The sequence below is a fragment of the Oryctolagus cuniculus genome, chromosome 14 (assembly GCF_964237555.1).
Source record: "Oryctolagus cuniculus chromosome 14, mOryCun1.1, whole genome shotgun sequence".
In the NCBI taxonomy this organism is placed as follows: Eukaryota; Metazoa; Chordata; class Mammalia; order Lagomorpha; family Leporidae; genus Oryctolagus; species Oryctolagus cuniculus.
The window spans coordinates 61762422-61790377 of record NC_091445.1 but is presented as its reverse complement, the minus strand read 5'-3'; the positions used below and the strand labels follow the sequence as shown (position 1 = coordinate 61790377).

The 27956-nt window shown below is 39.2% G+C and overlaps 2 protein-coding genes across 5 annotated transcripts in view; one reads left to right on the top strand and one right to left on the bottom strand.

Annotated features, from left to right (window-relative positions):
* NADK2 (NAD kinase 2, mitochondrial) overlaps positions 1–27956 on the top strand; it is a 53375-nt gene that overhangs the window by 14787 nt on the left and 10632 nt on the right. For 2 of the 4 annotated variants that reach the window (XM_070056641.1, XM_051853830.2), the window contains exons 2-11: positions 1824–1912; positions 2754–2842; positions 5127–5208; positions 9940–10023; positions 11980–12116; positions 17379–17457; positions 19834–19899; positions 21239–21334; positions 26705–26760; positions 26884–26937. In XM_070056641.1, the coding sequence (XP_069912742.1) occupies positions 5138–5208; positions 9940–10023; positions 11980–12116; positions 17379–17457; positions 19834–19899; positions 21239–21334; positions 26705–26760; positions 26884–26937 (643 nt within the window). In that variant the 5' untranslated portion in view covers positions 1824–1912; positions 2754–2842; positions 5127–5137. The remainder of the gene's footprint in view (positions 1–1823; positions 1913–2753; positions 2843–5126; positions 5209–9939; positions 10024–11979; positions 12117–17378; positions 17458–19833; positions 19900–21238; positions 21335–26704; positions 26761–26883; positions 26938–27956) is intronic. The other 2 variants (XM_070056640.1, XM_051853831.2) reach the window with 1 other exon arrangement.
* SKP2 (S-phase kinase associated protein 2) overlaps positions 14757–27956 on the bottom strand; it is a 62207-nt gene continuing 49007 nt past the window's right edge. The window contains exon 10 of the mRNA XM_051853834.2: positions 14757–15012. Within this exon, the coding sequence (XP_051709794.1) occupies positions 14964–15012 (49 nt within the window). The 3' untranslated portion in view covers positions 14757–14963. The remainder of the gene's footprint in view (positions 15013–27956) is intronic.

Below are 27956 nucleotides of genomic sequence, written 5' to 3'. Positions count from 1 at the left end.
ACATTTGTCACAGTAAATGAGCCACATCCAACTTCCTCTATTGTATTTTATCCAAACTCAATAAGAAATGATTTAAAACAATATATTTAAGATTGCATATTGGGCGCCGCGGCTCAATAGGCTAATCCTCCCCCTGCGGCGCTGGCACACCGGGTTCTAGTCCCGGTTGGGGCACTGGATTCTGTCCTGGTTGCCCCTCTTCCAGGCCAGCTCTCTGCTGTGGCCAGGGAGTGCAGTGGAGGATGGTCCAAGTGTTTGAGCCCTGCACCCCATGGGAGACCAGGAGAAGCACCTGGCTCCTGCCTTCGGATCAGCGCGGTGCGCCGGCTGCAGCGCTCTGGCCACGGCGGCCATTGGAGGGTGAACCAACGGCAAAGAAAGACCTTTCTCTCTGTCTCTCTCTCTCACTGTCCACTCTGCCTGTAAAAAAAAAAAAATGCATATGCATATTGGATAGGTACTTGAAAAATTGATTCCCTATCATTGAAAGGAAGGATACAAAGGAATTTGGAAGAATGAAGAAAATGTGCTTTTGAATTCTATTAGCATTCACTTTAGTAGACAGATTTCCTACTCTTTCAACATTTTACTTTATGAATTAATTAGAAGACATAATTTTAAAAGGAAAACATTAATGGCAAGGTAGTTACATTACTCCAATCAACTAGGAGAAGTAATTCCTGTAGGATACATGTCTGATATTTAAAAGTTATCCTTTCTTAGGGAGCTGAACAACCTTTTGTTTACATTGGGTAGGGTAAATTCCAAGTAGAGTTCATAAATCTGAACACAAGAGAGCAGCAAATCTAAGTGGAACAAAGGTCATCTAAGTACCTCTAAAAATATGCTTAAGGTATTCGTTTGTGATATATTAAAAGACATTAAAAATAAAAAAACTGTTAAATGTTGAATTTAGATCCTACTGACTATGATTCAGAAAACAACACTATTTGGTATTAAACTGAAATTATGATTTTTCTGAAATCAGGCTTCTTAGTTCACTTTTAACTAGTAGGTTTCACAGGTGGTCATTAAAATGTGCCTTAAAAATGTTTTATTTGAGACTGGTGTTGTGGCGTAGAGGGTGAAGCCACCGCCTGCAATACCTGCATCCCATGGAGGTGCAGGTTTGAGAACCTGCTGCTCCACTTCCGATCCAGCTCCCTGCTAATGTACCTGGGATAATAGCAGTGGATGGCACAAGGGTTTGGGGCCCTGCACCCACATGGGAGATCTGGAAGAGGCTCCTGATTCCTGGCTTTGGTCTGGCCCAACCCTGGCCATTGTGGCCATTTGGGGGGGTGAAACAGCAGATGGAAGATCTCTCTCTCTCTATCTCTTCCTCTTCCTATGTAGCTCTTTTAAATAAATGGATGAAACTAAAAAAAAAAAAAAAAAAAAAAAAAAAAAATTTGGGGGCTGGCGCTGTAGCATAGCAGATTAAAGCCCTGGCCTAGCAACACTGGCATCCCATATTGGTGCTGGTGTGAGTCCTGGCTGCTCCAGTTCTGATCCAGCTCTCTGCTGTGGCCTGAGAAAGCAGTAGAAGATGGCCCAAGTCCTTGGGTTCCTGCACCCGCGTGGGAGACCAGGAAGAAGCTCCTGGCTTTGGATAGGTTCAGTTCCGGCTGTTATAGCCATTTGGGGAGTGAACCAGTGGGTGGAAGACCTATCTCTTTCTCGGTATCCACCTCTCTCTAACTCTGTCTTTCAGATAAATAAAATAAATCTTCAAAAAAAGTTTCATTTTATAAATAGCTTTTTAAAGGCTTGACTTTATAACATCATATGTATCAATAGTAAAACATTTCTTTTTATTTTAGCTTGCACTGAAAGGCTCCAGCTACAGTGGACTGCTTGAACGACATCATATTCACACCAAAAATGTAGAGCATATTATAGATAGTTTACGGTAAGTCTACGGATGAGGTCTTGACTAGGATTGTATATTTAGGACTTCCATTTTTTACTTGTATTGGCAGATAAAGTTTAGGTTTTAAATAAAGATTGTTATGAGACCATTTTACAAAAAGCATATCAAAATTAATGGACCTGACCTTACAGATTTCTAAGGAGATTTTTGTTGTTCTCCAGAAAATTTCATGGATGTTTTCAGTTATTATTTGGTCAGCCAGAGAACTACCTTTGTTGCAGAGTTAATTCAGTACACAGTAGGCTTCAATGTGCAGTGTTTCATTTCTCAGAAAGGTGGATTGTATGGGTGTACTTTACTTTTTGAGTGACTAAATTGTAGAAATTTCAGTTAATTTTGGGCTTAGTGCAGTAGGAATAAACATGTACACAAGAGAATCATTATGAGAAAATGCAGATTACAAAGTATTTTAGTCTGGCACTCAACAAATATTAAGTTTAAAATAACAATAGTTTTAAAACAAAACTTGTCTAAGTATTAGTCTTCTGGGCCATTACTGTATTAACTTTAATATTACAAGAAGTGAAGGTAATAAAATTATAGCTATATATATAACTATATATTGCTATTTGTCAGTGATTAGAAAATGTTTTTAAAGCACATGGAGATGATAATTCCTTTGAATTTATTCCTTTGCTTCTTGACTTCTCTTAGCTAATTGGCTATTAAGTGTAAATGAAGCTAACTATACAAATTTGTTTATAAGACAGATTTATTTTATATTTATACATCCATTGTAATAATCTGCCTCTCAGAAAATAATACTCCTATTATAGATGTTATTAATGAATTTTATGTAACTTTTGCTTTTTTCTCTTAGGAATGAGGGAATTGAGGTTCGTCTGGTCAAGAGGAGAGAATACGATGAAGAGACTGTTCGATGGGCTGACGCTGTCATAGCTGCAGGAGGTAATAGAGTTATGAGAGTATTCTTTAATATACATTATTTCCAAATATCCTGGGGTCTAGCTGTATTAAAGCCTTCTGAGTCCTACCATAAGACAAATTTTTAGATTAGGTTTAAGAGATCTTTTTCTAAAAAAATATTTATTTACTTTGCAGGCAGAGCAAGAGATAATATGGATATCCACTGGTCCTCTCCCTAAATAACTGCAACAGCTAGGGAGTGAGAAAATGACAGTGGTACCTATTAGCGTGGCCCATGGCAAAAAGAGTCCTCTTCCCCGCTCTCCACCTCTTTTTATCTGGTAGGGGTGTTACCCCAATTGAATGTACAAACCAGATGGGATCCTAGAATGTGTCCTACTCCCAGGTGAGACAAGTTCATCCTGGGAAGGTAGGTGTATCAAGGCCACAGTTTAAGGACAAAGTTACTTTGCAGGGGTACAAGAATTCCAGCTCACCTAAATTTTAAATGCCTAGTTACACCATGTCAGGATTATGTAAATTCCGTTCTTGTTTGGCCCCAATGTTTGCTTATGTTTTTCCTGAATTTTAATGTGCTCTTTCTAAAACTTTAAATCGACAGAGCTGTTGGTGGAAAAATCTAAAGTTAGACATTTTGGGGGTATGTTCTCATTAAAATGAGTGAATTTGGAGTAGTGTTATGGGAAAAGGAAAGAGAATTGACTAATGGACGTTTTGGGATTAGAGCAGTGGTTCCTAAGAAGGGGAACACTTCTGGCATCTAGTGGGTAGTGATCAGGGATGCTACTTCACATTCTATAGCACACAAGGAAGCCCCTCACAGCAAAGAATTATTCTAAAATGTTTATCTTAAAAATTTAGGGGCAGTGTCATGGTGCAACAGGTTAAGCCACTATTTGCAGTGCTGGGATCCCATATCTGAACTCCAGTTTAAGTCCTAGCTGCTCTGCTTCTTATCCAGCTCCCTGTTAATGTGTCTGAGAAGGGAGCAGAAGATGGCTCTAGTGCTTGGGCTCCTGCCACCCTTTTGGAAACCTGAAGAGTTCCAGACCCTTGGTTTCAGCCTGGCCCAAGCCCCAACCATTACAGCCATTTGGGTACTGAACTAATGGGTGAAAGATTGATCTCTCTCTTTCTCTGTCTCTTTGTTTTTGTCACTCTGCCTTTTAAATAAATAAAAAGAAATCTTTAAAAGAAATCAAGATTTTATTTAAAATTTGTTAAATTCCTGGATTTTAGCAGTAGACATGATTTGAGGGTACTTGAAAAAGCTTGTGAAAAAATGGAATTAAAATATGTTTATTTTGTTGCCTCAGAATTTTGAAATCTGCTTGTAGTGGAAATCTTCAAAAAGTTCATGGAAAATATGTATTATGAAAAAGCTGTGCATAGAATTAAAAAGCTTTTTGTGTCAGAATAAACTTACCTTTTAGTTCTGTTCTCCATGAATTTTTTGAAGTACTCTGATGCAGAAGTCCAGATGGTAGAAAAGAAGTAGAGTATGGAGCCAGCGGGTTAAAGCCCTGGCCTGAAGCACCGGCATCCCATATGGGCGCCGGTTCAAGTCCTGGCTGCTCCTCTTCCTATCTAGCTCTCTCTTATGGCCTAGGATAGCAGTAGAAGATGGCCCAAGTGCTTGGGCCCCTGCACCCACATGGGAGACGCGGAAGAAGCTCCTGGCTTCGGATTGGCATAGCTCCAGTCGTTGCAGCCACTTGGGGAGTGAACCATCGGATTGAAGACCTCTCTCTCTGTCTCTACCTCTCTCTGTAATTCTTTCAAATAAATAAAATAAACGTTTAAAAAAAAAAAGAGAGAAGAAGTGGAGTGGTCTGTGGCTGGTCAACAGTGTAGGATGTAATTGTTACAACAAAAGTAATTGTTTTTGGGGCCGGCACTGTGGGGTAGTGGGTAAAGCGGCTGCCTGCAGTGCTGACGTGTTGGGCGCCGGTTCGTATCCCAGCTGCTCCACTTCTGATCCAGCTCTCTGCTGTGGCCTGGGAAAGCAGTAGAAGATGGCCCAAGTCCTTGGGCCCCTGCGCCCACGTGGGAGACCCAGAAGAAGCTCCTGGCTCCTGGCTTCGGATCTGCGCAACTCCGGCTGTTGCGGCTAGTTGGGGAGTGAACTATCGGATGGAAAACCTCTTTATATCTCTCTCTGCCTCTCTTTCTCTCTCTCTGTAACTGACTTTCAAATAAATAAATCTTTTTTTTTTTTTTTAAAGAAAGTAATTGTTTTCAAAATGTTGTAAAAAACTTGTTTATAACTCTAGTTGTCTTATCTTTTTTGTCTTTTGTCCTTTAGGTGATGGCACAATGCTTCTAGCAGCAAGTAAAGTCTTGGACAGACTTAAACCAGTGATAGGGGTAAACACTGATCCAGAACGGTAAGGAAGAATGTTTCTGATTGGTTGGTTTGTGTTTATTTTGGCAGATTATAAATACAAACATTTCTGCTTCACTTTGTGTTATATCTACTTGATACAAATCTTAAAATAGGGAAACTCTTCTTTATTTCCTCTATTACAGTCACATTGCTGGACCCTTTTGCAACAGGGACTTCAGTACATGTTTCAAGTGGAGGTACCCTTGTTCCTAGCTACCAGTAGAATCGTGTTTCAAAAACATTTAAGTGATGGAATTTAGGCATGTAGGTGTTGTTTTCAAGGATAGTTCTAGTTTTTAGCTCAGGCATAAAATATACATGCATCTAGCTGGCATTGGTGATAGGATATTATGTTACAGGATGGACCACTCCTCAGATTTGAGTATAGGCAGTTTGGAAGTAGGATCTGTGGCAGAAAAGACCTGAGCCCTTGACCTGGTAAGTGTTGGGACCTTTGGTATTGCTTGAGTGTTGAGTTAATGTTCTTTCTTTGCTTTTCCTTATAGTTTTCATTTATATTCTGGTTATTGCCTCTACTTATTTTCTTGGTGACTTCATTGACTTAGTAGATTTCTCCCAATACTATTACTTTTTTTTTATTCCCTAGCTTCACTGATTACTTATTCTCATTCTGTCCTAGTCACACATAGCTGTGTTTATACCTAGACTGATCCACACATAGCTGTGTTTATACCTAGACTGATCATCAGGAATTTCCCCATCTTATACAGTCCTGATTCCACTCTGATCAAAGCCTCCTGCCTTAACAACCTTTATCTCTCATCCCACTAAATTAATTCTTTAAGTATTTTGATCCCCTCTGTTTTCTTTGTTTAATTCTCCTTCACCTCATTTACTTTCTTGATAGTTTTTAAAATATTTTTAATCATTATCTTCCCATTCGATCCAAATCAGTCTGATCATCATCCTTTCCACTCCAGCTACCAAGGTCATCTGGGAAAAAAAGTCATAGAAACTTGGGTGTGGTGGCACTTCTCCTACACTTAGAACTGGACCCAAAAGCCTTCTGCGTAGCCCTAGTCATCTCTCATTACCATTCTATGTGGTGGCTACTTCAGGAGTGGCTGTTCGGCTTCATTATACTCCTTGCTTCTCCTGTTATTTTTTGTCAGTAGATCCTCTAAATCTCTATGGCTACTTCTTTGTCTTTATCTCTTTGAAGAATCAATCTATCTTCCTTCCTTCCTTCCTTCCTTCCTTCCTTCCTTCCTTCCTTCCTTCCTTCCTTCCTTCCTTCCCTCCCTCCCTCCCTCCCTCCCTCCCTTCTTTCTTTCTTTCTCTCTCTCTCTCTCTCTCTCTCTCTCTCTCTCTCTCTCTCTCTTTCTTTCTTTCTTTCTTTCTTTCTTTCTTTCTTTCTTTCTTTCTGTCACTGCTTGTTTAAACTACTGGTATTTTCTTTTCTTTTTTTAAAGATTTATTTATTTATTTGGAATTCAGAGTTACACAGAGAAAGAAGGAGAGGCAAAGAGAGAGAGGTCTTCTATCCTCTGGTTCACTCCCCAGATGGCTGCAACAGCCGGTGCTGTGCCGATCCAAAGCCAGGAGCCGCCTTCGTGTCTCCCACATGGGTGCAGAGACCCAAGGACTTGGGCCACCCTCTACTGCTTTCCCAGGCCATAGCAGAGAGCTGGATCAGAAGTGGAGCAGCCGGGACTCGAACTGGCGCCCATATGGGATGCCGGCACTGCAGACGGCAGTTTAACCTGCTATGCCACAGAGCTGGCCCCACTACTGGTATTTTCAAATATTGTGCTCTAGGTCGTCTTTTTTTTCTCCTTCATTCACTTTACTGTTTCAATAATAGATTAACACCTGTGCCTTTAATTCAGATCCTGGTGACTCACAGATCTTATCTAACACCAAACTTGATCATTGTCTTCCCTACTATGGCCAGTGTGATCTTTTTATAAAAGTTTGATATTATGTGACTTCTTTGCTGAGGGCATTATAGTGGTTCTCCCTCTAACTCAGAATAAGATCTAATCCTTTTCTGTATCTGGGGTGACCAGCTTCTCCTGGTTTGCCTGAGATTTTCCCAGTTTTAGGCCTAGAAGTGTTGTGTTCCATGAAATCGTCAGTCCAAGGAACAACTGATCAACTTAACTATGGCACAAGGCTTTATATTATCTGGCCTCTGTCTATTCCCTATCCTTATTCCTGGCTGTTTTCCCCTTTCCTCATACAGTTGTACCACACTGGCCTGTAGTTGGATGTTATCTAGTGCTATTAAAAATGTGACATCTTTACTAGCCTACAGATGGGCCTCTTCCCTTTCTTATCAACCATCGTTCTTGAATGAAATCATCACCTGTGCTGAAGAGGTGACTAATTCTCCCTCACCCCATCATCACATTGGTCCTGAGTTCTAGGATACCAACTTTGAGTCCATCTCTTGCCAGCTTCACTATCACTCAGCCTTTCATTATTTTTTAATTACTGCAGTAGCTTTCAATCTCTCCCTTTTTAACCCATCCTTTACACTGTGTCTTCTTCAACTCATTGTATCCGCCCCTTAATTAAAATCTTTAGGGTTTCCCTATGGTTTTCAAGTTACACTGCAAATTCCTTAGCATAACAGATAACCATCCATTGTCTCTGCTTTTCTAGTTTCATCTATCTTCATAAACTTACAGGTTTATACATTGTTCAGGGTAATCCTTCCTAAAGGCTGCTCGTAAGTGCAAATTGTAACTGTATGAGCATCTACTAACATACATGCTAGATGCTCGCATGGGGATGCTTTTGCTCTTTGGAGGAGCTTTGTTGATGTATAAGATAGTGTATGATATGAAAGAGTAAGTGAAAGTTATCAAGATGGCACATTTTTTTTTCATGCCTTTGTATATGCTTTTGCCAAGAATACCCTTAACAGCATTTAGTTCTTGTTTATCCAAGACTTTTGGTTCCTTTCCTGGGCTCTGACAACACTTTTCCTGTAAAGAAAGCATTTATATTATTTTCTGCTTGTTTGTCTCTTCTCTTAGATTATAAATTCCTTGAATGTAGAACCTTGTATTTTGTCACTATCATAGTTTTTGTTTTTTCTTAAAGCTTATTTATTTGAAAGGCAGAGTTACAGAGAGAGGGAGAGACAAAGAAAGAGAGATCTTCCACCCACTGGTTCACTCCCCAAATGGCCATGGCATCTGGGCTGGGCCAGGCCAAAGTCAGGAGTCAGGAGCTGCTTCTTGGTCTCCCACATGGGTGCAGGGACCCAAGTACTTGGGTCATTTTCTGGTGCTTTTCCAGGTGGTTTAGCAGGGAGCTGGTTGGGAAGTGGAGCAGCCAGGACTCAAACCGGTACCTATATGGGATGCTGGCATTGCAGGTGGTGGCTTAACCCACCATGCCACAGTGCCAGTCCCCACTATCATTCATAGCTGGTAGGCAATAAGCAGTTGAAAAAAGAATGATTAATTAAATGACCTTGGGGGCAGGTCTAGGATTCCAATGTAGCTGAGTAAATATTCCCTGAACATGAATAATTTGAGATCATTCATTCAGTGATTGGCTTTGGATTGCCTTCAGTATTGATGAATATGGATGGGCTTAGAACTTCTTAATAGCATATTTTTATGTCATTAAGATATTCTTAACTTAAGTAATTATATTTTATACACGTTATTCAACTTATATTTTCCTTTAAAAAACAACTAGGTCAGTATGATTCTCTAATTCTCTCCAACCGTTAGTTGGTTGCCTGTATCCCTAACTGATAGCTGACTATAACCTCATCAGAGACCTTTCTCTAAAGCATTCTAGACTTGCAGGTATCTTTGTATCAAATAACTGGTGATAGCTTTACATACTTAACACTGTGTTAAATATTAGTGAGTATATAAATTAAAAACTTAGGCCCTGCCCTTTCTTAACCTCAGTCTTGACCCTCTCAGATAAAGAAATTGACTATTCATAACTTTGTAAAAACTTTTTTCTCTACTCTTCACACTTACATCAGCTAATTTATATTTATTATTAGGAATTTATTTGCCAAGAGTCCAGCCTTACCTATTTCTTCAAGAATGAAGTATCAAACAAATGGTGATGATTGAATTTCTGGACACCATGTTGTTATCTTCCTATAGCAGCCCATAGGCAATCTGACTAACTTGTAGTTTGCAGTTACTTGTTTTACTTTGTCTTTGACATCAAGCTATGAACTACTTTGAATAAATGAAGCACTATAGTGAGTTAAGCTTTCTCAGTTCTCTTCTAGACTCTCAGGATATCTTAAATGATGTTAGAAAAGGATTATGATTCAAAACACTTTGACATAATTTGAGTCCTTAAAATAAGGAATGTCTTTGGTGGTTTTTGTCACAGTTTTTGAGATGAGGAATCTTAAAGTGACTTGCCCAGAGTTAATAGTTGAGTAATTTAAAGGTAAAATACAAGCAACACTGTAACATTAGGTTACTTTACAGGTCATCCATCAGTGACAGATTTCCTATTATTTGTAGATCTACTATAATGTGGGAACTTGAATATTATTGTGTGTTATAACATTAAAACTGGATGTAGACTACTATTTCTATTTGGTATTTTTTGTTCATGTTGAAAATAAAGTCAGTTTTCTAGAAACATGAAATAAAATCTAGAAACTTTCAGAATTTCATCTCATGTTTGTAGTTTGATAATTAACAAATTTTTTTTTCTCATTTCTTTTTCTTCTTTTCCTTACACCACCCCCAAAATGTCTTTTACAATAAAGGTCTGAGGGTCATTTATGCCTGCCTGTTCGATACACACATTCCTTCCCAGAAGCCTTGCAGAAGTTCTCTCGCGGTGAGTTCAGGTAGGAATTTCTTACTGTTATATTTAAATAAGCAAATGCCACTAATAATGCTGTAAAAAATGAAACACACCAGGTAATACTTGAATTGCTCCACAGTTATAACAGTAGCCATATAAAGAATACATACTGAGTTGCACAGATCTAACTTGCCTTCTAATTCCCCTGGAACCATGTAGAGAAACACTGACAAAATGTTAGCTGGCCAATAATGTAATTTCCAAGTAGAGGCTTCTCTCCTTAGTGAGATAGAGTTGGTGACTCCACTTTCTTGTGTTTGGTAGAAAGAAAAACTATTTGCTGCATTTGAATGTTCAGACTTTGAGATTTTATATTCATTATCCTTAACTTCCTATTCAGTAATGACTAGGATTTAGATTTAATTCAGCCATACTGAGACTCTTGCTATCTTAGTCTTGCATATTAAGTATTTCTTAAACAGTATAGTTAGGGTTTTAAAAAATACTTCTTTTGGGGGCCGGCGCTGTGGGTAGTGGGTAAAGCTGCCGCCTGCAGTGCCGGCATCCCATATGGGCGCCGGTTTGAGTCCTGGCTGCTCCACTTCTGATCCAGCTCTCTGCTATGGCCTGGGAAAGCAGTAGAAGATGGCCCAAGTCCTTGGGCCCCTGCACCCACGTGGGAGACTTGGAAGAAGCTGCTGGCTCCTGGCTTTGGATCAACGTAGCTCCGGCTATTGTGGCCACTTGGGGAGTAAACCAGCAAATAAAAGACCTCTCTCTCTCTGCCTCTTCTCTCTGCATAATTCTGACTTTCAAATAAATAAATTAATCTTTAAAAAATACTTCTTTTATATAATCTCTTCAGTGGTCAGATTAAAGAGGAGGCCAGAGGGAGAAGCTGAGCTGAAGTTAGCTGATTATATTTGAGAGTGCCAACCTAGACGCCTTTTGCTTTTTGGCTTGTACCAGATGTACAGTTAAAGCTTTTTTCCTGGATACTTTGTGAAATTGTGTGAAATCTTCTCTTGTGAGTAGTTTCTACTCATTTTGGAAGCTTGGCGTCTTTGGAAATGACTAATTTATAACCAAGTTTGATTCTATTTTAGTATAATATACTTCCCTAACAAAATCTGTACCTTTGGCTTTTTTTTTTTTAAGATTTATTTATATTTTTTTTATTTTGAAAGTTAGAAACAGACAGGGTGAGAGTGAGAGTCAGAGAGAGAGAGAGAGATCTTACCAGTTCAATCCCCAGTGGGCAGAAGCAGCCAGTGCTGGGCCAGGGCCAAAGTGAGGACCGAGGAGCTTCATCCAGATCTCCCACATGGGTGCAGGAACCCAAGCACTTGAGGCATCTTCTGCCTTCCCAGGCACATTAGCAGGGTTCTGGATGGGAAATGGAGCAGCTGAAACCCTATATGGGATGCTGGTGTTGTAGGCAGTGGTTTAACCTGCTATGTTGCATTGTCAGCTTCTGTCCCATTGGCTTTGGATACATCAAATATTAGTTTTGAAATCAATTCTGATTTTTTTCTTTTACCAAATATCATTTAAAAATTGAGGTGTAATCAGAAAATTTATAATTGTTATTTCTTAATTTATTTTACTGTTATTAAATTTTGTGCTGTTCCACTTTTAACACTGTTATTTTAATTTCAGAATGCTTTCTTTTTTGTATAATGTTTTTGCTGAACAAACACAAACTATTATTTAGTTCAGTAATTGGAACTTCATGATCTCTTGAGTTTGATTTTAACTCAAATTACTTGGGAGATTTTGTACAAACATGTTAACTATTTCTATTATAATGAAAAAGAGAACTAAACACCCAAATTTGTCTTTGAGCAGGAACCTTTGAGTTTTAGGTGTTTCTGGTATAATTCCTTCATGGGTAACTAGCATTTTAATATTAAATTTAAAAATGTTGTGAACTTAGTACGTCCATCCTTAGTTGCATTTATTCTCTTAGCGTAAGTTGCTTTTGCTTCCCTTTCCTCAGGTGGCTTTGGAGGCAGCGGATCCGCCTGTACCTTGAGGGGACCGGTATCAACCCAGTTCCTGTGGACCTGCACGAGCAGCAGCTGAGCTTGAATCAGCACAGTAGAGCTTTCAACATTGAACGAGTTGACGATGAAAGTAGGTAGATGGGGAGGTGGATGTGTTGGGGGCAATATGGCACTTATAGTCTCTTTGACCTCAAGTTTTTCAAACTAATAATTTATAATCCATTTATTTTTAGTGCCACTAATGGCAGGTAAGTACAGTGGCCTACAGCAGCTGCAAAATTTATAATTAGAAAGTTTTTCTTTTTTTTTGACAGGCAGAGTTAGACAGTGAGAGAGAGAGAGAGAGAGAGAAAGGTCTTCCTTCTGTTGGTTCACCCCCAAATGGCTGCTACGGCTGGCACGCTGTGCCAGTCTGAAGCCAGGAGCTAGGTGCTTCCTCCTGGTCTCCCATGCAGGTGCAGGGCCCAAGCACCTGGACCATCCTCCACTGCCTTCCTGGGCCACAGCAGAGAGCTGGCCTGGAAGAGGAGCAACCGGGACAGAACCGGCGCCCCAACCGGGACTAGAACCCGGGGTGCCGGCCGCAGGGGGAGGATTAGCCTATTGAGCCACAGTGCTGGCCCATAATTAGAATCTGAAGAGAGAAATATAACATTTCTAGAAGAAATGTTTCCTAGGACATGTTTGAAAACTACCTTATTAGGGAAGCATTATATCTGATGGGATAGTTGATGTTTAAAGAAAGATTCTTGCCATTTTCAGCAACCCCAAAACAAATCCATACTCATTAGCAGTGAATTTCCATCCTAGGAAACCATTAATGTGCTTTACTGTCTAAAGAATTGCTTGTTTTTTGTTTTTTTTTTTTTTTTTTTGACAGGCAGAGTGGACAGTGAGAGAGAGAGACAGAGAGAGAAAGGTCTTCCTTTGCCGTTGGTTCACCCTCCAATGGCCGCTGCTGCAGCCGGCGCACCGCGCTGATCCTGGCAGGAGCCAGGAGCCAGGTGCTTTTCCTGGTCTCCCATGGGGTGCAGGGCCCAAGCACCTGGGCCATCCTCCACTGCACTCCCTGGCCATAGCAGAGAGCTGGCCTGGAAGAGGGGCAACCGGGACAGAATCCGGCGCCCCAACCGGGACTAGAACCCGGTGTGCCGGCGCCGCAAGGTGGAGGATTAGCCTATTGAGCCACGGCGCCGGCCAAGAATTGCTTGTTAACATTTCATGTACATGAAGCCAGAGAGTGTTTTTTCTTCTTTGATTAATTTCATTTAGCTGGATGTTTCCAAGTAACTGTAGCCTGTCATTATCTATAGCTGAATAATATTTTGTTGTATGATGTACAGTCATCTTTCAGTATCTGTGAGGGATTGTTTCCAGAAGCCCAAGGGTACTAAAATCCATAAATGTTCAAATCCCAATAATTAGGAGTCATAGTATTTGTGTGTAACCTGTACACATCATCTTGTGTATGTTAAGTCATGCCTAGCTTGTTTAATACGATGCAGGTGCTATGTAGGTAGCTATTTATTTTGTTGGCAATAGTGAGAAAAGTCTGTACATGTTCAGTGCAGTGTGAATTTTTTTCAATATTTCCACTCTGGTTAATAAAATCTACAAATGAGGAATCACAAATACGGAGAGCTGACTTCTACACTTTGTTTATTTGTTCATCTGTTATGGACATTATGATTTATACTTTGGGCTACTACAATAATGTTGCTATGTTTGTCTGTGCACAAATCGTTATGTGGACATTAGTTTTCATTTTTCTGGGCTACGCACCTAGGAGTATAATTACTGGATCTTACAGTAACTCTTTGTTTAACATTTTGAGGAGCTGCCAAAGTATTTCAGTCAAGTTTTGTTGTCCTTACTTCACTGAAAAACATCTTGTCAGGATCATCAGTGACTTTCGTTTTTCTGAATCTTGTGATAAATTGTCATCAGTCTTCTTATCTGTCAGCAGAATGTAACTTAATGAATCATTTCTTAGAAAAACATTTAAAAGCAATGTGTGCATATTGTAAACACATCGGAAAATATTGCTGACCAAAATATTAAAAATTAAAACTTCACAATTCAGTCATCCAGAGTTCACCACTGGTAGCACCATAGTGTACATACTTTCTGTTTTTTCTCTGTGTTCCGTGTGTGTGTATATGTTTGTTTATTTTTTTGGTGTGTGTATGTATTCATACTATTCTGAATCCTGCTTTTAACATTAACAGTTTTCAGCTTTTTCTTTCTGTAAGTTTTCAACTCATCTACTCAAGCCATATTCACCCATATTCACCAACTTGTTCCCAAAATATCTTTTTTTTTTTTTTTTTTTTTTTTTTTTTACAGGCAGAGTGGACAGTGAGAGAGACAGAGAGAAAGGTCTTCCTTTTGCAGTTGGTTCACCCTCCAGTGGCCGCCATGGCCAGCACGCTGCAGCCGGCGCACCGAGTTGATCCATGGGGTGCAGGGCCCAAGTACTTGGGCCATCCTCCACTGCACTCCCTGGCCACAGCAGAGAGCTGGCCTGGAAGAGGGGCAACCGGGACAGAATCCGGCGCCCCAACCGGGACTAGAACCCGGTGTGCTGGCGCCGCAAGGCGGAGGATTAGCCTAGTGAGCCGCGGCGCCGGCCCCAGAATATCTTTCACAGCTAGTTTTAAAAGCACTTATCAAATGTAGGAGTCTGCATTTATCTAGCTATTAGATCCTATAGAGCTCTTTAAATTAAAAAAAAAGGTACTAATTTATTTAAAAGACCAGCCAATTGTTCTTTTTTTTTTTTTAAGATTTATTTTATTTATTTGAAAGACAGAGTTACAGAGTGAAGTAGATACAGAGAGAGAGGTCTTCCATCTGCTGGTTCACTCCCCAGATGGCTGCAATGGCCGGAGCTGCGCCGAATCGAAGCCAGGAGTCAGGAGCATCTTCCGGGTCTCTGACACGGGTGCAGGGGCTCAAGGACTTGGGCCATCTTCTGCTATCTCAGGCCATAGCATAGAGCTGGATTGGAAGAGGAGCAGCTGGGACTAGAACAGTTCGTATCTCTATTAGATATTCAAAGAAACATGTGAAACCTACATCCAAAACTGAAATTGTGTTCTTCCAAACCAGTTTGACACAATATTCCTCATTTTAGCTCACGACAGCTCCATTCTACCAGCTGTTCAGGTCAAACAATCTTGTTATACTTCACTACTGTCTTTGAAATCCCACACCCAGTAGAAATTCAGTTGGTCTTTTTTTTTTTTAATGATTTATTTTTATTTATTTGAAAGTCAGAGTTACACAGAGAGAGGAGAGGCAGAGAGAGAGAGAGAGAGAGAGAGAAAGGTCTTCTATCCGATGGTTCACTCCCCAATTAGCCGCAATGGTCAGAGCTGCGCCAATGCAAAGCCAGGAGCCAGGAGCTTCTTCTGGGTCTCCCATGTGGGTGCAGGGGCCCAAGGACTTGGGCCATCTTCTACTGCTATCCCAGGCCATAGCAGAGAGCTAGATAGGAAGTGGAGCAGGCGGGACTTGAACCAGCGCCCATATGGGATGCAGTCCAGGAGCACTTTGCTGGTTTGTTCTGGTTTGAAATCTTCCTGGAGGTGACAGCCAAGCTGTTGTTGGTGACAGCAGTATCTGAAGACATAACATATTGGAGGATCCACTCCTCAGCTCATTACATGTCTTAGCAGGAGACTAGTTCCTCACCATGTTGGCCACTTCACACTATGTATGACATATTTTTCCCCACAAGTGATCTGAGAGAAAAAGCATAAAGGCAGATCCCACAATGTCTTTTTCTTGTCTAATCTCAGAAGTGATATACCATCATTTCTTCTGTATTCTGATCACATAGGGCAACCCTGGTATGAGAGTGTATGTATTCACAAGGGAGTACCAGGAGGCAGGAATCACTGCCTACCACAGCTGGGATAGACTTTAAGCACTGACTTAGAAAGAAATTGTGGAAGGTATAGAAAAGTAAACGTGTCCACAGAGATACTTGAGTTCACTAAATCTTCTGTTGGCTTTGAGAGGTTGAGGTTGTTATTTCTAGTTGAAAACTGATAAAAGATGTAAAAGGAGTCATTTCAAGTGACCATGGGGAGTTTGGTCCAGAAAGCACTGGGAATCTTTTTGGAGTAGTTTATTTGAGTTAGTGATGTTTATAAGCATCAAGGAAGATAACTTAAACTGTGCACATTCTTCACAGATCAAAAAAAAAAAAAAAGACACTTTTAGGAATCAAGAAGGGAGATAAGGTAGTATTTCCCCAAAGCTGTTGTTGCTAAAACACTCTTTTTTGTTTGTTTTAAAGATTTATTTTTTTATTGATTTGAAAAGCAAAGTTACAGAAAGAGAGAGGAACAAGAGAGAGAAAGATTCCATCCGCTGGTTCTCTCCCCAAATGGCTGCAATGGCTGAGGCTAGGCCAGTCTGAAGCCAGGACTTGGGAGCTTCTTCTGGGTCTCCCACGTGGGTGCAGGGGCCCAAGTACTTGGGCCATCTTCCACTGTTTTCCCAGGCATGGTAGCAGGGAGCTGGATCGGAAGTGGAGCGGCCAGGATCGAACCAGTGCCCACGTGGGATGCCTGCATCACAGGCAGAGGCTTAGCCTGCTATGCTACAACACCCACCCTGCTGAAGCACTCTTGGTTTTTTGTTTGGGAAAAGAAAAACAACTGCTTATCTCTGTAACCAATCTAGTTTTGTTTCCAGCACAAGCTGTGCCTGTAATTTGCTGCTTAAATCCAAGATTGTTTTTCTTTAGAAGTACTAGGTCATTCCTTCTCTAAAGCTTCCAGAAGAAAACTAACTTGAATATGACAGGAATCTTATGAGATAGATAAATACATTTTATTACTCTTGGAAAATTGTTTCAAGATGAATCAAGACTTATTTTGGCCCGGCGCCGTGGCTCACTAGGCTAATCCTCCCCCTGTGGTGCTGGCACACTGGGTTCTAGTCCCGGTCAGGGCACCAGATTCTGTCCCGGTTGCCCCTCTTCCAGGCCAGCTCTCTGCTATGGCTCGGGAGTGCAGTGGAGGATGGCCCAAGTGCTTGGGCCCTGCACCCTTGGGAGACCAGGATAAGTACCTGGCTCCTGCCATCGGATCAGCGCGGTGCGCCAGCCGCGGCGGCCATTGGAGGGTGAACCAACGGCAAAGGAAGACCTTTCTCTCTGTCTCTCTCTCTCACTGTCCACTCTGCCTGTCAAAAAAAAAAAATTTATTTTGAAGAGATAGAAGCTTTCTTGCTGATATGTTTAGGTGACTTTAATGTTTATATTATAGATACTTTAAATTAGAATTGTAAGTTTTAATGTTTCATATAATTTTTATCATAACATTTCTGAAATTTGAGGAACTATTTTGGATTTTTTAAATTTTTTCATTACCTATAGGGTCTGAGGCTTCAGGACCCCAACTTTTGCCAGTGAGAGCATTAAATGAAGTCTTCATTGGGGAGAGTCTGTCATCCAGGTAACCTTTAAACCTGTGACATTGAGTATGGAATTTAATGTTTTGGTACTTTTTTATATTTATTCAATTTTTTATGACCTGGTTAAGATTTTTGATTAGCACTGTGTGGGTAATAAGAATTTATTACTTAAGAAAATATTTCCATAATCTTTTATACATTAAGAGGTAAGAACATTCTGTGACTAAAAATTGCTAGGTTAAATAAAGTATTCAAGTTTATCTGCTGCACTACTTCCTAGAGCCTATAATTTATTAGATAGATGCTTTACCAATATTTATGAGGGTGATAAGGGTATGCTAGCCATACGTTTGTAACTGATGTAAAACTTTTATAAAGACAGTCCACTTCAGCATTCATTCACTAATTGTCTTTAGTGTCCTTTAAATCTAATTTGCATAGTTTGCTTATTTTAATCCAGAATTCAATTAAGAATCGTATTACATTTGGCTGTTGTGGCCCTTTAGAATTAAGAATGATTCCTTAACCCCATTCGTGATAGTAATATTTTTGAGTGATCTAAGCCAGTTGATTTGCAGAATATCCCTTATTTTAGGTTTATATGTTTTTTCTTTTCTCTGCAAGATTCAGACAAGGCATTTTTGACAGGTGTGCTACATAGGTGATATTGTATCCTTTTCAGTGTAACATATAAGGCAAGTGTATTGACAGTTCAAGATTATAACCATTATTAGCAAACATTAAGGTTACTATAGTTCATCATTAGGAGTATAAAAATGTGGTATGTATTTTATTACTGATAAAATCTGTTTTGTGGAACTTGCATATAACTTTGGTTTAATTGTCCACAAAATGTTTTTGCAGAATGTGTCTGTGTAACATAGTTACTAGTAAGAATGAACACCATAATCTGAGTTAATTTAACTCTTGGTAGTATTTTAGAACTTGACTTCTCATTTTTGTAGATGTAAGTAAATTTGAGATAGAATATTAAAGATGAGTTTAATGTCCCACTTTCCTTACCAGAACCGTGTAAACCTTTGAAGGCCATGTGATTTGATTTCTTAGTTTACTTGAGAATTTCATAAATTCAGAAATTCTGTCTGTTGCAAATCTTGTTTTTTCATAAGAAGTTTTAATTATGGTGAAAGGAATTTGTCTTAACTAAAAAATATATCCAAGTTCTAGCCAGTAGTAAATAGCTTTATTACCAACTCTTGTAATGAAAAGAACAAAAACTAATTCAGAATGATTTGAACCGTTTTTTTGACTTTTTGTAATTATTTTGTTGTATGTAATATTAAATTTATTCAGTAAAAATATACTGTGTACCTGCTGCATGCAATATGTAAGTCACTTTGGATGTAAAGATGTGTAAGATACAGGTAGTGGTATTGTGGTATCTTACTTTATGAAGGGTATGAAATATATAATTTTAAAAAGTTTATCATTCTTTAAAGAAGTAAAATATTTAAAGGGAGCCAAAAATAAAGTAGCTTATTCTTTTGCTACTATTGAATTTGAAGTAATAATAGAGATGAGTAATAGATGTGTGATAGAAGAGAGGAGAAAATGTAACTGTAGTGGTATCTAGTTATTTTTGCTAAAGATGTAAGACAAAGAAGAAAACAACAATACTAAAAATCCATTGAATTAATGACAAAAGTGAACATGTTTTGTGAGTTTATGCTTGTTGTAGGCAAGCCATTTACTGTCTTATTCTGTTTGTATATTTTAAAGGTTGTATTGTTAACTGCTGAGAGCTTCTACTAGTGTTGCTTTATAATTTGTACTTACTAAAAAATTAAATAACTCATAAAAGGAGGAGAACTGGGAATAGCTGATAGGTTTTTGAGGAGTGAACTCCTGTGAGGTTAATGTCTGATGCTGCTCTTTTTTGTGTTCTCAATGTCTCACCTTATATCTTTACCAAGATAAAGGCAGTAATGGGTTGGCTTCTGACACTGTTGAACTTATTGAACATAGTTTAACCTTTGGGGTTATTAGAACTTATTTTTAAAGATTCTGTAAAAACCTTAGGCAGAAAGAAAATGAACATTTATTGGATGCCTGCTTTGTTTCAGGCATTGTGTAAATTGTGCTAGTGATCTCATTTAATCCTCATGGCAGTTTCAAGAGAGAGTAGTAGTTTATCATTGAAAAAAATTGAGATCTGGGGATTCAGATAACTTGCCCAAGACCATATGATTAGTAGCATCAGAACGATTACGTAAACCCAGTATTTCTGATTCCAGACCCTGTATTAAGATTTTACCATGCCCTGAAAACCTAAGTGCTTTGCTTGAAAACTACAAAGTGCAGCAATATTATTCCTGCCTCATTTATAATGTTCTTAGATTTAAGAACATTTTAAAAGCCCAATTTTTTTTTCTTGTCTCCTATTTGTTCTAACCTAGAATGTCTTATTGTTGGGCTGTAGCAGTGGACAATTTAAGAAGAAGTGTACCCACTCTAAAGGGACTGTGAGTTTTATTGCTGCCTTAAAAAATAATTTCCCTGAAACAAAAATTCTGTGAATTGACTAATCTTGATAAACCTGCATGTGAGAATGACACTAAATTTGCTCATTGTTTTGGGCTCAACATCTCTGACTTGACTACACCTTTCTTCCTCTCTGTCTCTGCTTTTCCTCTACCCACCCTCACTTACCTCTAATGTCTTTTGTTTCTACTTGATTCTGCCATATTAGCAGCCGTTTTTAGGATTTGGCTGACTTGTCTGTTTATAATAGTTTCCTAATGTGCATTTTCTAGGAAGATATAACAGTTGTGAAATAGATTGAATGTGAATAGTAGACCTGCTGTCTCTTATTTTTATAAGGAATTTGGACTTCAGAGAAAAATGGAAAAGAATTTTGTCTTGTAAAACCTTAACAAATTAAAAGCTTGCAAGAGAAATGGAAAAGGTTTCAATAATAGATTATCCATAGACTTTTAGTGTTTGCAAGCATGTCTAATAATTGTCATAATTTTGAAAAGCTATATTTTATTAAGGGCTTACTTTACCTTTTTCTGCTGGAGATGAAAAGCCTGTGTAGATCATTGACACCATTATTTTAAGGTAAAGTTTACAAAATAAGCTTTCACATATTCCAAAAGTTCTTTGTATAGTTGCAAATCATTTCCACATTCATGAAGTTGAAGAACAGTGTTGTTCTTGCTAGTGTCAGAAAACCCATTTGTATGAAATATTCCAAGAAACATATATAACTTTTAAAATTAATATAACTTAAAAATTCTAGTTTTGTTCTCTAATTCAATATTTTTTGAGAATTGTTTTTAAAATTTTGTCACCTTATGTCTCTTAGCTTACTACGAATTCCAAAGGAATATTAGTGTATAACATAAGGAACAAGAGTTTAGATTAAATTATTGGTAACTCGAAGAACTGAACATAGATTTAGAAATATCAGGGACTAGTTACCAAGAAGAAACTCACTTCAGAGTGGTCTATTGCTTTCAATTCTGAAATGAGGCTATGTACGTGTCAGACTCTGTAATAGCAGTAGCAGCAGTGCTAGCTAGCTAAGTTTATAAGAAGCCCCAATTTCAATTATTAAAGTATTCATAGAACAGAACATATATAGTATATCAGAAAGAAATGCAGACATGCAGAAGTATTTTTTTCTTCTAACTTTTCACTTAATCCACATTGGAATTAGCACCATGATGTGTGTGCCTACTAAGTCAGATATGTCTTGGTCAAGTGACTTACTTAGATTTCATCAATTCTTAAGAAAACGATCTCATTTACTATGAACCATAAACTCAGCAAACATAGTTTTATCTTCTCGATTTGCAGGGCCTCCTATTATGAGATTTCGGTTGATGATGGTCCATGGGAAAAACAGAAGAGTTCAGGGCTCAATTTGTGTACAGGAACAGGATCAAAGGCTTGGTGAGTCATTGGGATGTTACTTATCAATGTCTGTGAAATATGCCAAGTAATACACCTTGCTTGCTATCACAAGCATCTAAAGTCTCTAATACACAGCAGGTAGTCTGTTGTTTTTACATAGGTTGGCCCAGTTTCTGCTTCACTTGTTGCTTGGGTCCAGTAGTCCTGCCTTGGCTTCCTGGAATACAGCCACAGCCTAGGTTTGGTCATTATTGAGCCTCCTGTTCTAGGTTTGTGAAGAAATTAAAGGAAATGAGAAGTGGAGATTATATTTTTTAATAATTAAAGAATATTTTAAATAGTAAAGAAATGATTCAAAGTACAATAGAAAAGATAGGCTGGAAGTATGCACACTGTAGGCCTAACTAGAGATAACTTGGGATATCCTGTATCTTTTTACTCGATACCTTGTCCTAGGTAGTTTCTTCTATTTCTTCGTACATGTGAGGAGTACATGGGAAAATGGAATTAAAGTTTATTTTGATGCAAAAAATATTTTGAGATCTATGCTTATTTTGTCACAATATGCATTTTCCATGAACTTTCTGAAAATACCTTGTACATGCAGATGCCTTCCAAACCATAAATATAGCTGTCTTCTCTCCTGAATACAAATTCATATCTTAAACTTATTAGGATGGTAGGAGTACTTCATATTCAATACCTTGAAAACTGAACTTGTTGTGCTCAATTTTTTTTCTGTGTTCCCTGTAGTTCCTAATGCCATTGTCACTTACCTAGACCCTCTGCTCTACAGTCAAAACATAAATTTTCTTTGTTTTTTTAATATTTATTATTTATTTGAAAGGCAGAGTTACAGAGAAGGAGAGGCAAAGAGAAAGGTCTTCCATCCGCTGGTTCACTCCTCAAATGGCCGTAACAGCTGGAGCTGGGCCAGTCTGAAGCCAGGAGCCAGGAGCTAGGAGCTTCTTCCAGGTCTCCCATGTGGGTGCAGGGTCCCAAGCACTTAAGCCATCTTCCGCTGCTTTCCCAGGCCATAGCAGTGAGCAGCTGGGTCTCAAACGGCTCCCATATGGGTGTCAGCACCACAGGTGGCAGCTTTATCCACTTCGCACAGCGCCGGCCCCCAAAACATAACTTTTCAAAACCTTGCTCTTTCCTTTTGGTCTTCCCATTCTTCATTTTCCCCTCCACCCATGCTCATCTCTGAATCTTGTTAATTGCCCTTCTCAAGATTTTGCCTACTTTTTTCAGTTCTTCCTACTGTTTTTAGTTCAGGGTCCTAGTCTGTTCATGGGTATTCTTGCTGCTCACCTTGTGTTCTTCAGGTTGTCATGCACACACTACCAACAGAGTCATATTTCTGAATGGATGAGTCTGTGCCTTCTCTGCTTTAATACTGTCATTGACCTCTATGTTCAGATTGCTTAGTTTGCAATTATGACATTAAGGTACCTTACTGGCCTTCTTCCTGCCATACACATACCCCTTCCTGTCAGCACACTGGAGACACCGCAGGCTGCTTTAAATTCTCAGCACTCACCTTGTTCTCACTGGGACTTTTGTTTCTGCTCAGGGGAACTTCTTCCTGCTTTGAATGCCTGATTACTTGCCACTTGCCATCCACTGGCTGAAAAAAATCAGTCTTCAAATGCCATTCTGCTTTGGAAATCTTCTTTAACACATTTTCCAAAAGCACAATGAATTAATCCCTTTTTTGTCCTCCCCTGCACTTTTTCCTCATGGTACTGTTATAGCCCCTATCACGTTATTAGTTATCTAATATGCTTAATACACAGCTAGTTTGAACAATGTGGAAGAATTGAGATGATTTAAGATGATGAGTAGTGGTGGCTTTTTAAAATTTTTTTTTCTCCTGCTGAATTGTGTGTGCATAGCATAGTAGCTAATACAAGGGTACTTTAAAAAGTTTGTAGGAAGTAGCATTAACAGATAGATTTATTTTGGCACAAAAATTTTGGAATCCATACTTACAGAGGGTCTTCAAAAAGTCCACAGAAGTACGTATTATGAAAGGACTATGCATGGATTTCAAAGCGCTTTTTTTTGTTGTTTAAATATTTATTTAGTTATTTGAAAGAGTTAGAGGAGAAGAGACAGAAGGAGATCTCCCATCTTGTGGTTTACCCCCCAAATGACTGCAATGGCTGGAGCTGGACCAAGCCAAAGCCAGGAGCCCAGACCTCCATCTGATGTCCCCCATGGGTGTGGCTGAGAGGCCTAAATATTTGAGCCATCTTCCACTGCTTTCCCAGGAGCATTAGCAGGGAGTTGGATCAAAAGTGGGATGCTGGTGTCTCAGGCTGTGGCTTAACCTGTTGTACTATGACTCTGGCCCCAATTTCAAAGTTTTTTTTTTTTTTTTTAAGGATTTAATTATTTACTATAAAGTCAGAGTTACACAGAAAGAAAAGAGAGGGAGAGAGAGAAAGAAAGAGAGGTTGTCCATCCACTGGTTCCCTCCCCAGTTGGATGCAATGGCTGGAGCTGCACCTATCCGAAGCTAGGAGCCAGGAGCTTCTTCTGGGTCTCCCATGTGGGTGTGGGGGCCCAAGGACTTGGGCCATCTTCTACTGCTTTCCCAGGCCATAGCAGAGAGCTGGATCAAAAGTGGAGCAGCCGGGACTCGAAGCAGCGTCCATATGGGATGCCAGCACTGCAGGCAGCGGCTTTATCTGCTATGCCACAGCGCCGGCCCCTCAAAATTTTTCTAAACATCTTTTAATTCCATTTCGCACACTTTCTGAAGTACCCACATATGTATTCACTCATTTTTTTTTAATAAATAAATGCTCACAAGTATGGCTGAAATAATGCTTATCAAAGTACAATTTTAAGACTGTATAGTTTAATCTGAAATTTTATTTTATACTTTTTTTTAGCATGTCTATTTACAGTTTTTATTGTGGAAAATTTTAAATATACACAAAAGTAGACGAAAATAGGGTAATGAAACCCTCTGTACCCATTTGGTAGTTTCAATAATTGATTCATGTCCAGTCTTCTCTCTCTGGACCCTTACCTTTCCTATCTGCTTTTGTCCTATGTTTTGAAGTAATTTTCAGGCATTTATCATTTCATTCATAAGTATTCAGTAGCTTCTTAAAAACTTAGCTTTAGTTCAACAAATAATCTATTTTATTTTATTTTATTTTATTTTATTTTTTGACAGGCAGAGTGGACAGTGAGAGAGAGAGACAGAGAGAAAGGTCTTCCTTTGCTGTTGGTTCACTCCCCAATGGCCGCCGCGGCTGGCGTGCTGCGGCCGGCGCACCGCACTGATCCAGTGGCAGGAGCCAGGTGCTTCTCCTGGTCTCCCATGGGGTGCAGGGCCCAAGCACTTGGGCCATTCTCCACTGCACTCCCGGGCCACAGCAGAGAGCTGGCCTGGAAGAGGAGCAACCGGGACAGAATCCGGCGCCCTAACTGGGACTAGAACCCGGTGTGCCGGTGCCACAGGCAGAGGATTAGCCAAGTGAGCCGCAGCACCGGCCAAGAGGAAAATTTCTAAAATGACTTTTCTAGTAATTATTTGAAAAAGTACATTTAATGCTATGGGATTATTTTCTCACTGTCGCCAATATTTAATTGAAGAAATTAGAACGAACCCTTTGATTTATTATAGTAGCATCTTTTCTACTAAACATGGTATGCTCTTTGTTGAAAACTTACATGAGTTTCCCAGATTCTTTCCCTTTTCTTTTCCCAGCATTCTTATACATAAAACTGGGCAAAGAGGTATAAGTGCAAAGAGTTCTGGCCTGGAAGTTAAGAGGTCTGGCTAAACCACTAACTAGCTTTGCCACTGTATACGTTTCCTTATCTGCAGAATGAGGGAAATGAAACAGATACAGTAATATTACTTTATCTTCTGAACTTCTGTGATTCTGTAAGTTTATACTTTGTGCATATGAGTTGTCAGTTATTTAACCATTGTCACTTTGTACCATTCTAGGTACTTTTTATACATGAATCTCTTATAGAAATGCTGAAAATCAGTTGTATTATGCTCATTTTATAAAGAAAGAAGTTGAAACTTAGCAAAGAAAAACATTTAAGCCAAAGTCACACTTGATAAGAACTTAAATATACACACACACACACACACACTTTCCTTAAATACATAAGAACTTGCATCCAACACAAGTGTGCTTGACTGTAAAACCAGTGTTCCTTTGTTTTTTAGCTGTCTGTATGACTTGTTCTGCCTCACAAAGGAAAGTTAGGTTTAAAATGGAAAGAAGGAGGGGGGCTTCTGAGCGATCTTTAGAGGTCACACAGTTGCCAGATGAGTCCTTAGGTTGTTGTCTTCCTCTGTTTCTTGTTGCTATAACAGGATACTGTAGACTAGATAATTTATAAAGAATAGAGCCCTATTTTTCACAGTTCTGGAGGCTGGGACGTCCAATATCAAGGTGCTGACATCTGGTAAGGGTCCCCTGGTGCATGATCCCATGGTGGAATGTGGAAAGGCAAGAGAGCATGCGGGGAGAGAAAGTGTGGAAGAGGGACTGGGCGGGGGGGCTGAAATCATCCTTTTATCAGGAACTCATTCATGGGATTGTGGTATTAACCCATTCATGAACTCAGAGCCCACATAACCCAATTACTTCTTAAAGGTACCATCTCTTAACACTATTGCATTGAGGATTAACTTTATGACATGAACTTTGGAAAATACATTCAAACCATAGCAGTTGTATTGAAAAAAATATCAATATAAACTTTCTAATCTCAGTGAAATAGCTAATGGTAATAGGGCTTTGACTTTATGCCTTGGAGAGGAGAGAGAGATTGATTGATTTGATAGTTTCTGTTTTCAAGCTCTCAGTAATGAGAAGGGCATAAAAGAATAATAGCTGCTATCATGCTTTTAAAGTGTTCTCCATCCTTCTTCCTCATACACTGTAGTTGAGTCCTCTGTTGATGTTATATTTGAATAAGTATGACTTAGATTAGAATTTCAAGCCCATCCATTGCTTATACAAGTTCTTATTAGGATAAGCACTGTTTTGCAGCAGGTTAAGCCACTGCTTGGAAGACCAACATTCCATATTGGATTGTCTGGGATAGAGTCCCATCTCTGCTTCTGATCCAGCTTCCCACTGCAATGTGTACCCATGGGAGGCTCAAGTACTTGGGTCCCAGCTACTCATAGACCTGCATTGAGTTCTAGATCCTGGCCTTGGCCTGGCCCAGACCCATTGTGGCATTTGGGGAGTGAGCCAGCAAATGAAAGCTCCCACCCCGCCCTGCCAACCCCTGCCAGTCACCCTGCCTTTCAAATAAATGAAGTAAATTTTTTTTAAAAAGTTCGTTTTAAGTTTAGACAATGTATAATTGTTCTCCAACGTTTTAGAATTAAAGAATTATTTTTTTTTATTGTAGGTCATTTAATATAAATAGGGTTGCAACTCAGGCTGTGGAAGATGTTTTAAATATTGGTGAGTACCAAAATAACTATTATATGTTTCACAATTATAATATGCTGTTTAATGGGTATATATTATTTTATCTTAGCTGTTATATACTTAATTAAAGTACTTTCCCCATTTCTCTTCCAATAGCAAAAAGGCAAGGAAATTTGAATCTTCCATTGAACAGAGAATTGGTAGAGAAAGGTCAGTGACATGATATTAATCACTAACAGTTTATAATTTACTTCAGTACCAATTTTGAGAATGGTGTTGTGAAGTTGTTTTATTAGTAAACAAAATGTTTCTTGGATATGATCTTGATTTAATATCTCTTTAAATATATTTAAATAATATAAAGCTTAAAACTGACTTTTATATTGTAACTTTTATCAACTATGAAAATAACCCTTATGTCAAAACAGTATACTGCAAACATATCTTGGAGGATAGGAAAATTTAGAACAATCTGTATCTTGTGGATAGTTTCATTAGAGAGGGTGCAGGTTCCTCCAGTATTGGCAGTTAGGACATCAAGTACCCTTCTATTCTGGACTGAAGGGCTATTGCTGCTAGCGAATTGGGCCTCTAATGCTCCTGCAGTAGCCTTCCAAGTTTCCTGGAACACCAAAATGTTTTGAGTGCTTGTTTTGACAGCCAGTATCCACATAGGCCAGAAAAGTTCCCTAAGAATGGACTAGCCTAGAACTATATGTTCTAAGACCTCCTTGTGTGCTGCAAGGATCTCAAAGTTGGGGATGTCAGGGAGACATGGAGTGGCATCTTTTTTGGTCTGGGGATGAGAAAAGGATTTGTCCAGGAATGACCCTAGATTGGTGAAGGAAGTGGAGGAAGGAAAATTGGACACGTTGTGGCTTGAAACAAAAGGGATGGCAGTTACAGTTGTAGAGCATCTTCTGCACGGGAGGTGAAGGATCCAATAGAGTTGAGAGCTGCATTAGAAAGAAATATCCTGCTCCTGTTAAGCTAATTCCACTTGTCCAGCATCAAAGCCAGCTGTATGCATGGTTTGTGAGCAACCATTGGCTAGTATGCTAGCCAGGAACCCCAGGGGTTGAATGAGGAAGGGCATATAAAGAAGGGGAGAGAGTAACCGGAAAGGATGATAACTTTTGGGGAAAGACAACAAGGAGGCATACTTGCAGCTATAGTATCTAACAAAAGATTCACATTTTAGAGGTATTAATAGGGTGGAAGAGGTGAAC